General features: G+C 42.2%; 1 protein-coding gene across 1 annotated transcript in view; it reads right to left on the reverse strand.

Moving 5' to 3' along the window:
- CA10 (carbonic anhydrase 10) overlaps positions 1–5256 on the reverse strand; it is a 158608-nt gene extending 153352 nt beyond the window's left edge. Inside the window, exon 1 of the mRNA XM_030461832.1 lies at positions 5101–5256. Within this exon, the coding sequence (XP_030317692.1) occupies positions 5101–5161 (61 nt within the window). The 5' untranslated portion in view covers positions 5162–5256. The remainder of the gene's footprint in view (positions 1–5100) is intronic.
- Between the last annotated feature and the right edge of the window lie 7407 nt (positions 5257–12663).

Genomic DNA, 12663 nt, shown 5'->3' on the forward strand with positions numbered 1-12663 from the left:
TCAGTTGTATTTACAATGATCAAGTCAGCAAGATGCCTTTGAAACTGAGTATCTTCACCACTGAGATTTGGAAAGAATAGCAGCAACTACCAGTTTCTTTCCATCAGTTTAGTGGATGGAAAAACAGCTCAGCATATAAGTGCAAAACTATTCATAAACGTTCCTTCTCCTACCTTTTACATATACTAAAATATGGGTGTTGTTTTCACACTTTAGCCTTATCTGTCACGCTCTAGCTGTAAACTAACAACAAAAATAGAATGATGAAAATACAGGACAACACACCAAAAAGCAGACATTTATAGTAAACTACAAGCCTGTTTCCAGAGAATGTTAAAGCAGAAACATCTTCACACCTTTTGAAAAGGCAGCACATCTCTGAATGAGAAGAATTCAAGTGCTAAGGAACTGAGCGCCTTTGGATCCAACACATGGCCTCCATCCTGTGTTTGAATGTGAGCAGGAGGGATTGAGTCCACGTGGATTTCAGTAACAGAACAAACTCCATGCACGCATGAAGGTTGCCCACACACGTGAAGCTGTGGATATGGGACAAAGCAGAAAAGAATACTATAATGGATTGGATGCCAAAAAGCTCTTAGCTCACCAGATGCACCAGGCTGTGTGTTACACCTTCCTATATACCTGTGACTACTTTCTTGCATATATATGTATATGTGATATATTTTATATATATATATTAGCTGTGCTATGAATAAAACCTTTCCCTAGGATACTGCATTTCTTACTTAACAAAAGTGCCTGCAAAGCGCCCTTCTGTGATACCATGTGAGACTGATTACCTACTTTCCATTTTTTCGTCAAAACATAACTATGAACCATTCACTGTAGCTACTAGACCCATGATTTTCCTTGTCTTCTACATAGACTACCTTTATTCTTGAATTACTTCAGTTATACAATGCTAAGGAAGAAGAAGCTGTCAGATCTTAAAGACCATCATTCAACAGATAAGTTCTGTCCATAATTTAAAGTTCTATAGGACAACTCTGTGTTATTCCAGGTAATAAGTGCTCAGAGACTGCAGAAACAGCAAGACAAAAACTGAAGTGTAACCATGCTCCAAATACACCCCAACTCTCAATGCCAGGAGATGCCACATCAGATGCTCAGTCCACAGTGGAATTCCTTGATGCACAGGATTTTTTAAATACCATCTTCATTGTTCTTGTACATGATTATGTACCCTAGGTGCTGCCAAATGGGCGAAAGAAGTTATGTCATGAAAGGGATCTGACTTGAGGATGACAGTGAAGGATGAATATACTTCCAAATAATATAAGACCTTATAGGACTTGCATGAATTTCATCTGTATTATTTCCTGCAAGCCAAAACAATAAGAGGTAATATATCAACTCATAGAAAGCCACAAAGATGTTGAACATGCAGCTTCTATAAACCATTTTGTTTGATGAATTAATATGAAAATGTACATAGAACTTCTTAATTCAAGTGCTCGTGACAGTAGCATTTCCTTATTTAAATGACGTGTCCTGAAAGAGCTTAAAACCAGCATCCTGGGGTTTTTTCCTTGAAATTGATTGTTAATATCTAGAATCATAAAAAAAAAAAAAATTGCTCATGGTTTATACAAATCACTAGGCAAGCAAAGGTGTCAGCCATTATAGGAATCAACAGCAACCCACCTGAACCCTGATGCTAATCAATCTTTGGTGGTATCTTACCCAGGAAAGCCAATTTTGGACATCTTACCAAAAATTAGGATCCTTTTCTATATAAACAGAATAACCCCTGTGCCATGATTCTTTGTATCTTCAAAGCAACAACAACCAGAGAGGTCTTATTTCAGCATGCTAGTGGCAGGACATCTTCACTTCCACTGCCTTGTTCCTTCTGTGTTTGCAGTATCATTAAAAGGATCAAACCCACAAAAGCCATAATACAAACCATGACTGGTTTTCCTGAGAAACTACAACTCAAAGGAAAAAATATGCATCATGACTTAGAAGGAATGAGAGGGCTTTCTTTCTTTCTAAAGGAGAGAAATTGTTTTCATGATCCTTCAATCTCTTGTTATTTTATACCTGCACAAAGCAAGTAGATTCTCCTTTCAAACAAGCAATTTCAAATAGCAAAACCTTTAATTTGGTATACCAAGAAAACAAAAATACTCCATTAACAAAGTTCACAGATAAATTATTTCCCAAACACAGGGGCCAGTAACTAAAAAAAAAATAAATTCCTAAATCGCAGTATAATTTCTTCCAACCCCAGCAATCTATCATACACACAGGTAACTGACTAATGAAAAAATAGGTTTGGTATAAATTATATTGAAAACATAGATGCCTCTCTTTAATACCTGAAATTACTTTCCGTATCCTAAATCTCACAAAAAAATTAATCCATGAGTGAGACACCAAAAAGCCAATTCATTATCTATTTTAAATAAGAAACACAAGGTAACTGTGCTACATTCAACATAATTTACATTTAATATCATGTAAAATACATAGCAAATGACAATGTGACATAACATATAACCTGGTGTTTAACATATTTATATAATGATAAGCTAACTTAGTAGTCTATTAATTCAGTGACTGACATCATCTCTCGAACAGCAGCCTTAATGCTCTAATCAAATAAGCACTAGAATTAGTAGGAGAGCTGATCACACATTTAAACAGACATTGAACGAAGCATTTGCTAATGTTCAGGAAGATCCATGCAGTCGATCAGTCTTGTCTCTTCATTGCTGAAACAACTGACTTGATAAGGAAAAAAAAAAAAAAGGAGAAAGAACACACTGCCCCCTCTTTTCCACATCCCGTAATTTGCAGCAGTGTACTCACTAGTGTTTTTCCTAGATGTTGAATGAATGAGCAGTGTTGAAGTGCTAAAAATCAGCTGCTGGGAATCCACTGTTAAGACAAACTTAACAGGCTTCATTACACCTTCTCTTACACTGCTATCCAGACATCCCAGCTGATAATATGCTACATAACTGTGTAGAAGGATGACAGAGGAAGGATATAAAGCATTAGTGCTGGTCAGATATCTACAGATCTTAATCCTTTTTACCCAAGATGACAAATACTAAGGATGCTGGAAAAAAAAAAATCCCTAGGAAATGATAAAAAGAGCTAAAGCATGCCATATCTATGTGGTCAAAATTCCTTGGAACACATCTTTAAACATGCAGCAAAAAGCTTCTAACATTCACTTATTCACCTTAATGTTCCCAACCCCCTGAAAAAAAGGAAAAAAAAATAAGAAAAAACACAAAAAACTAAACAAACAAACAAAACAAAAAACAAAAAAAAAAAAAAAAAAAAAAAAAAAAAAAAAAAAGAGAGAGAGAGAAACAGAGATGGGTATCAGTCTGTTCTTAGCACTAGAGGGAGATGGAAAGGAACGAGAGCCCCTGCAGGACTGATCCCACTGTCGATTCAGAAGCCTGTTTTTCAATGTCTGAAGATAAGGAAAGGGACTGGAAGGATTAGGAACACTGGCAGCTAAATGTGTGGGCATAAGACCTGAACAGAACGGGACAGTTCTTCTGTCTCAGGATATAACTGACAGAATGGCCAAGAAAGTGATGAGCTTCATTTTCCATTTTGCTGTGATATTCTAAGAAGCACCCAATCTTTGAACGGATCTGGACAGGTGGCATATCACGCTGAGCTAATCATAAGTGTGAGATTTAAAATGACAAGAGGCAGCAGGTTTTGCTCCCCTAAAGAGTGAGACAGTGAATTATGCTAATGGTACCAATGGACACCAAGTGGAAGGTCAGCCTGGGTGCTACCAGTGTCAACCAGGTGCTGGTGGCAGATGTGCTAGTCTGTAGGGATTAGATGGGCTGATGTACCCATAGGCTGACAGCATTGCTGTCTTCTCAGGAAATAAGTTTTAGGCAGGTGAAGGCAATATAAATTGACATAGATGCTGTCACCTCAAATGTCAGTGTGCCACCAGTCTGAGGTCTGTAAGGGTGGGTCAGTCAGGAGGTGCTGCAGAAATCAGAGAGGGGGCAGGCGCTGCCAGGCTGAGATGCTGCAGGGGCTGCTGGCTGGGGGCTGCGGCTGGGAGCTGGCCCAGGCCAATCTCTGCATGGTCCCAAGGGAGCTTTGGAGCTCCATCTTCCGAAGCACCTCCAGGCTGGAGGCTGTTATGTCCACCAGGATCCCTTGCCTCCTCCCTCTCTTGCCTGTGTTGCTTGCGTACCCATTTCTGGACTTATGCAATGACTTGAGGACAGAACCAGCCTGCAGAGAAGTGGAACAGTGGGAGACACAGGCAGCCTGGATCCCTATGGGGCTCCCTGAAGTGTCCCAAACTAGAAAACTGGCCACCTCCCCATTGCTGCCTCTTGCAACATAATTATTCCAGCATGATACGACAAATTAACAAGGCAGTCAGGGCTTTTGCAGTACAAGGGAGTGTTTTCCCCAAGAATAAATTGTTCCAATCCTTTACGCTAGACACCCGGCCATGCCTATTCATTAATTGGACAAGCTCTGGTGACAACTGAAATTACCTGACTTCTGTATGCTGGAGAGGAGAGAGATCTTTGCAGCATTAAAATTAGAAGCCTAAAGCTGGAATCCCAGACACCAAGGAGCTCTTTGAATTGGGTCTGTTTATTTTTATAATTAATTTTCAGGGCACAGCCACAGTAAAGCTCCTTTCAAAGGTGTAGTGAACGTTCTTCAGTGTCATTCCTCCTTTTGCAGACCCTGAACAGTGGCACCAGAACATGACAACTCCACCAATGAGCCACAAACCTTTTAAGATCCACGGATCAGTTGAGTTTAAGAACTTCATGAGCAATTCGTGTTGCAATGGATTATCACAATCAGGTACGTTAGGAATTATGAGCCTCAGCACTGTGGTTATTTACTGCAACAAATCTATCATAGTTGTTACACAGCTATTAAGGGGAGAGAAGCTGACAGTTGATTTCTGTCACGATCCAGTCACAACTTGTTCACGTATCTTTATGTGATTTGGGTTTGTCACTACCTCTTGACCCTTATTAAGGGGAAAGCTGGTAATCCCGTATGGTATTTGATATTTCTCCCCACCTCCCTCTCTCTGTGCTAGCTGCCTACCTGAAATGCAGACGATGAAATTCGCTTGCAGAAGAAAAAGCACCTCCCAAACAATTTCCATCCTCCGATTCTCATACCAAGTGCATCCCTCGGCGAAAAAAAATAACAAAGATCAATATCGCAGTTTGAACGATCCCAGCAAATTTCCTTTGGGACTTGCAGACTGTATTCCCCAGATGTGCTGACAACACATGTCCGAGCTCTCTCCCTGCACGGCTCAAGCGAGATCCCTTCCCTTCCTTCAACCTCCAAAAAAGACCACGAAGCCAACTGCCAGCTCCAGGCTCTTCCTCCACGAGCGAGAAAAAAATCCACCAGATTTCCCAACAAGACATAGACAACAAACCCCAACTGATCCGGTCCGGAGAGTCTCTATTCCAGAGCGGCAAGGTGCAATTTAACCCCAAACTCAGAGCATCTCAGCGGGGCAGTGCGAGCGTGCCGGGGGAGGCAGGCGGCGGAGGGAGGGGATTTCCTTTCCTGCTGCTACAAAATGAGCGGAAAGAGATTAATACCCGCTGCAACGCATGCACACCCCCACATTCCCACCCCACAGCCCTCCCCCCCCTCCCCCCGCTGCATCCTGCCGCACCTCCGCGGCGCGGAGCACGTAGCCGCCGGCTCTCCCCAGCCCTGACGGGGTTTCTGCAGTCCCCGGCGAGCCCAGGCGCTTCCCGGCAGGAGACTGCAGGGGTCACTCTTACCCCGCACACGGAGCTGCCCTTCCCCGGCCGGGATGTCCCCACCGCTGCCACCGCCACCATCCCCGGCCCCGCAACCCGAGCCGCTCCGGTACCGCAGCTCGGCGGCACTTCACCGCCAAAATGCCCTGGAGTGCGGGGCTGGGGCTGGGTTACATTGGCTCTCGTCCCCGTCTCTCCCCTCTTCCAAATGTGAATTGAAGAAGTCGGGAGTCTGCAAGCAGCGATGGTTGCGCGCATCACCGGTCGGCTTCGCTAAGAATGCCAATATTTTAAAACTTGTTTAAACAAGAAAGAAAAAAAAAACAAACAGCCGCAAAGTTCTCACGGGTTTGGTGGTAGGATGGGCAGCAAGATGAGACTGCCAAGAGTTAGCGAAGTACTTGCGCTGCAATGCCGACCTAATTGCGTTCCCTAATCCACAATACTTCTGCATAGATTTCCCTCCCCTCATTCTCCCCCCTCCCTCCCAAAAAAAGCAATGTCAGTTTTGGGGTAATCTCTTACTTACCCCCAAATCCTCCTGCCTTTTATTTTTTTCAGCTCATCGGATTTGCCACTCCTGCCTGCAGTCCCAAAAACAAATCGAGGTCAAGCTCCGCGCCGTTCGTTGCAGCCACCTACCACCACCTTAGCTGTAAGGAGGTACCATACCATAGCTCGTTGGATTTCCCCTCCCCTCCTCCCCTAATTCCGACTAGTTCGCCATTTCCCCGAGCAGCAGACTGGGCTGCGGGGTGCCGCGGGCCGGCGAGCGGCAACGCCGAGCACGGCGGGGCGCGCCGCTGCGCAGTGTGGACGGCCGCGGGCCGGAGGCGAGGGCTCCGCCGCGGAGGCGGCGCTTGAGCGGGCGGCGGCGGGGGCCGCACCGCGGCACAGGGGTCTGCGGCTGGGACCGGGCCGGCATCAGCCGGGGGGCGGGAGGGGAGAAGGCAGAAGGAAAAAAAAAAACCCTCCCTCTCGCACGGCTGTCTTCTCAGGCACATTCCAGAAGCTGCAGTTCACTTTGTTTAAAATCTGGGTACAATTTTTTTTTTTTCATTTTTAAAAGAAAATAATAAAAATAATAGTAAAAAAAATATATAGGTGCACCTGGAGCGGGAGAGTTCGGGTTTCCCTTTCTGCGGAAAGGGAAATTGGGCGCAGAAAGGCAGCGCTGGCAGAGGCAAGGAGCTGAGGGCTGGGGAGCCGCACGGTGCGGGTAGGTGGGCAGGGGACTGCCCCGAGCCGCAGAGCCCTGCGGGGTGGCTCGATCTGTCATAAAGGAAGGGAAAGACCAGGGGTTTGGGGGTGCGAACGAAAATCCCGGCTCAGGGCAGGTGTGAAAAGGTGATCCTGAAACATCTTCGGCTGCGTATGCTTTCATTGATCACTGTAGATCACTGTAAGGCAGAGGGAGAAGGGGGAGGGAGAAAGATGCTTTGGGTTTCAAACTGATATCCCAGCTCTTGGCAGGTGTGCAGAGGTCATATTACAAATACTCCAGCGGGGGATGCATGCATAATAGATTGAACATAGATTGGTTTATAAACAGTTCTCCAGCTCAGGACATACTTGTAAAATGCACTTATGTCTGGATTCTGGCTAAATGAGTGATGCCTGGATCTCTGAATTGGGAAGGATCTTTAAGGGAAGAAAACACAAGCTAGGTTGTTATTTTCATCTTCTCTGAGAAATGTCGAGGAGTCAGAGGTTTCAAGTCATCCCGATAGTATTTAAATGCTTTAGATCATATTTCTTGAGTGCTTCAAAGCAACTGGATGGGACAAATCAGCAGTATTTGAAAGGAAGAACTGGACTGCAGGCAGTTAGTAGGCAATGTGATTCTTGCACTAATTTGCTAGTTGTCAGGGTAGTGTAAGTGTTCTTTGCACTGCAGCAGTCTCTGCTGATGTTTACTCCATCTCTTCACATGGATTATAGCGAAACTCAGGATTTTAGCAAACTAATTACCATCATCTGCCCTGTGTGAATAGTGAGGATGGACATGAGGCACAGTCATTCCTGAGGGTCAAATGACTTAAAGAATTCTCAGATTTCTTGATGGATTTTCATTAAACGTTGGGACTGTGCAGGAAGAGGCATTTATGTCCTTGGTAGGGTTGCAGAATGCTGGGTGTCATTTGAATACTTAAGTTAGCAATTGAAATCAGTCTTCCTGGGGCAAAAAGAAATGCACAGGGTTTAGGGAACTAAGGCAGCCTGTGGGGGAGCTGTCATTTTTCAGGTGTGCCAGTACACAGCTATACCTTTGGGAACTGAAAGTGTTGTCAAGAAGCACTGAACTAATATAGATTTTTAAAGAGGTTGAAATATGATTTGCATCTGGTTCTAGAAAAGTTACTGAAGTAAAGGTTGCAAGGAGTCCTTTTAAATCATTCCTTTAGTATCATATTAGCAAGTAAAGGCTCAAATCAGCAGAAAAACAATTCTTAAACCTCAGCCCTTGTTTAATTGTTCTTTGTTTTCAGAGTCATGCAAAAGATCATATGCAATTCTCTTTCTTTATGCTTTTTTTAAAAAAATCCAAGTTAATATCTCCTCCTCCAGTACTGCAAAATGCATGAGTGGCTCCCTCTCTCTGTAGTCTAGATGCTTTTAAGCATACTTCAGGAAATGCTTGGTAAATGTTTCCACTGATATTTACTAAACTCCTTTACTCAGATACATGAACTCTTCCAAGAGAATGTAAATTCTCCTTTGAACTTTCCCAACAGATTTCTTACAATAGCATCCAGTCCAGGATATAATGAGCCCACAAAGAGACCTTTATCTTTTATGCTCATATTACGCAGACATCCTTGTTCCTAAACTTGCCTCCTTGAAAGTATGGCATTACACGTGGGAAATGAATGTCTCAAGTAAGTAAGATGATGTGTTGTAAAAGGGTGTGTTTCCATTAAGCCAGCCAAAGCACTGAACTGGTGTTGAGACAATGCAATCCTAAGTGGCAAGCTTCCTGTTAAGTTCCTAATGATGTCAGTGGAACTTCAAGATGAGTTAAATGGCCAGGAAAAATATGCTAATTGATGTTTGTCTGCAAGCAAATAGTCAAACTTCCCAAATATATTATCCTTTTTATGTGGTATCTTTATCATCCTCATGTAAAACTTTCACTTATTTCAGTAGCCTGTGATAAATAAGTAATTTGTGATTGAAAAATGTGTAATTGAAAAATCTATGAGGGATCAAAGTCAAACTGAATGTTTTCTCTACTTGGAAATACAGTTATGGGCTCATAAAATATGTTTTTTTTAAAATCTAGATAAATAATAATGATTTTATTCTGCTGCCATTTACTTGCTGTGATGTTATTTGATTGATAATGGCCTTGAAGTGTGTTTTTGAAGTCATTATGGCCGTATGGGCTGCTGCAGTTCCACAGGAAATCTTGGTTCAATAAAGTCGAATGGGTGTCATATGGCACCATTCCAAAGCCCATTGAAAACTTGGAATATTTCTGCAGACATTCATGAGTTTTGGATCAGATTTTTGTGTAGAATTTGGCACAGTATATTTGATCCCAAGGGAAATGTTTCCATAGAGTACTGGGGGTAAAAGCAGGGCATAACTCTGCCATGTACACTGGTGTAGTTTTAAGTTCAATACAGACAAAAATGCTGGCTGCAGCAGCCATGCATTTCTATTAAAAGTTCCTTCTGTAACTCACCAGAATGAAGGGGGTTTATATTTGCTGCATTTGTTTGAGTTCCATTCATATCTACAAAACTGGCTGAACTTCTTAAACTTAATCTTGCAAACCTTAAGCTGTGCTGAAGTCATTGGACTATCGTGTGCCTAGAGGTAAAAATTTACTGCCAAGTGGTTTTGGACAGATGTCTAAAGAATGTTTGTATATTTTATTTCTGAAAATTTTTACTATCTAGAAGCTGTGGTTGGGATTTCTGTCTGAGTTTAAGAGTCCCCTAATATATTAATTACAAGCTGTCCCCTAATATATTAATTACATAGTTTCTTCAGGCCAGATTTAAAGAGGAAACGTTTTTGGTTTAGCTATGTAAACAGAGTACAGAATCTTCATGCTTTTAAAGTTTTTATCCCAACATAATGCATTCCAGCTCGGTTAAACAGAACTAAGGTGTGTACCTTCTCAGAGGAGCCAGCACCCTGACTAATTTGACTCAAAGTTAGCTTGGATAAAAAAAAGATCAATTGTAAAAAATGGCTTTGAACCCGGGGCAACTTCTGAGCAAATGAGCTGAACTGTGGCTCTCCTGTGTCGATGGCAGAGGTTTGTGCCATTCATCACCACTGCACTGCTGAATGTGTCCCCTGATCTGGTAACAGCATCTTGCCTCTGTGCTCCCCAGCTCACTTCTGTCAAAATAAGTCAAATCAGCCAAGGCCTCCTATTGAAGTTGTCTGAAGCTTCTGGCATGTTTCCAGCAATTAAGCTGGCAGAGCTTGAACACTCACTGCTCTCACTTGTTTTCCCCTGTCCCAGGGGCTGCTAGCCCCATGGCAGGGATGATGGAAGAACTTGTGAGTCAGCTTCTGAATTACCACTGGGAACAGCCCAGGATGCAAGCATGACCCCAAATCGATGTTAAATCAAAACCAAAAAAGGGCCAATGCTGCCAGTTCCTCAGGTGGAAGAAAGCTCAAGGGCGCTCTTGATGCAAATGGGGATTTAAAGATCATTCAAACCCAGGAGTCTATTAATGGCCAGCTCAGGATATTTTACTGATCTGTTTACAACAGTGGGACCCTAACTACTATTGAAAAAAAGGGGCTGCTTGGAATAAATTATCATAGTTGAACCTTGCTGTTGTAAATCACATAAATTATGACACTATTCCTCCTTGTCTCAGGTTGTTCTGCATTTGCACTTCTATTCCAGGTAGAATTCACACTAATTCTTTACTGCAATTAACTGAATTTTTTGTAGAAGACAAAAAGAACTCTATTGTTTAGACTGTACATTTAAATATTTTTCCATGCAAGTTCCAAGTCACAAGAACAGGTGAGGCAGTAAAATATAACAAATTGCAGAAGACTACCACAAAAATCCTCTTATTTCCATGCCAACAATTGAAGCTGTGATAAAGAACAAGATAAATATTTCTTTTAAAATAAGAAGGAAAAAATTATCTCTTCAGACCACTGGTAGGTATTATTTCCCATCTCAGGGAATAAGAGTGGAGTTAGGAAAGATAATTTTAAGTTCTGATTGTGCCAACATTAACTCTGTGGTTTCTGCCTATCTCTCTGTGCCTCATTATCTTGCAATTATAAAATGAGCTACAGTTCAATAAGGAATTTGGTAAGATCAGGCTAATAATTTGCAGTAAGAAAGGCAGCACTGACTTTTGCCACTTCAAGAGTAAGAATGGCTCACAAGTGTCCAGGTCCTCTGAGGTTCCACACACCACCACTGCCCAACAGAGGCTCAGCCAGCTTCCAGTTCCCCTTCTCAGCCCTGCTGCTCTGTGGGTCAGGGTGCACTGATGGTCCAAGTCAGCCAAGGAGAGCTCAAAGGCTCCACTTCAGTGTTGCTGAGATTTCATTGCTGTCAGGAGGCTGCTGCCCACAACAATTTCCTCTGTGTGTGTGCCTGAACATAATCCTCATAACCATGTGTCTCATTTTAAGCTTTTAGGTAGCCTCAGTTAAATTACAGAGATGCTTTAGTTCCTTCTTGGTTCAGAGGTTAGGGAAGTTAATATTAGAAAGCCACTAGCAACAGGTGAGTTGTGAGTATAGAACTATAAATACTGAGCAATAATATTACCACTTCATTCCTGGTCCTCCTATTCCATATATTGTTGCTGTTATGCTTTCTTGTATTTTCTGAGAACATCTTCAGTGTTTATAAGTCGTGCTGACCTCACCAAGGAAACTGATAAAAAATTTCAGATATCACTGTAAAAATCCAGCCTGTAAGAATGCAGCAGTGCAATGGGCATTGAGGTGATTCTTTGCTTGTATTGATGATCTTTATCAGATCTGAGGTGGAATTTACATTTTACTGGTAGAGATGATGCAGTCTATTTGAACTTGAAAACTTCTTCCAACAAAGGAGCAAGGAAATGACTGACAGTTAACTGCTAAGTCAATCAATGTGTTTTTCCTGTGAATCAGCCTATTCATTATAATAAAGACTTATTTTCAGTCCAAATCCCTTTTATATTTCTGAACTCCATCAAACAGTCTTAAGACATCAAGTATTTGTGAAATAACATTCTGCTAATAAAAAAAGACACATGCAAACTGCAGAGACTTAGGTTTTCTGGAAGTGAGAAATTAGCCACAAAAGTGTTTAAAACCTTATGTTATCTTGTAGTACCTCAATAAACCTCAATAACCTCAATAGGTTCTTTGAGAACCTTGGCAGCTTTGTTCCCACAGAATTACGGGTTTTTGAGCAGGCACATAGGGTGGGAAAACTGGTTTTTTTTGTTAGAATCAAAGTCAACAGATAAAATTGACTTCAGGTGATGCAGTGATTACTGTCCTTATAATATTCTTATATCCCACAGCTGGGAGTATATTAGTGAACTTGCCTGTTAAAAATAATTAAAAAGATAAAAGAACAGGATTTGGAGGGGAGGTTGTTTTTGTAATAACTGAATGCAGCATAGTCCAAGAGTGGTACATGATGAAAAGAGCTTTTGGCTTTAACTCAGTTCAGAGACTTTGTGGACTGGTGTAAGTTGTGCCAAACTTCTTGTGTTCCTGCAGGGACATTCTGGGAAACAGGGTTATTTGGTCCATACTGATGCCTCTCCTGTGTCCCCTTTTGTTCATCTATACACTTGGCTTAACAACAGCTTGCCCCAGGGGCCATGCAAGACCATTTCTGCCACCTTCAAAGCAGCTTTGCCTGGTATGAGGGAGACAA

This window comes from Calypte anna, chromosome 18 (genome assembly GCF_003957555.1).
Source record: "Calypte anna isolate BGI_N300 chromosome 18, bCalAnn1_v1.p, whole genome shotgun sequence".
NCBI classification, from domain to species: Eukaryota; Metazoa; Chordata; class Aves; order Apodiformes; family Trochilidae; genus Calypte; species Calypte anna.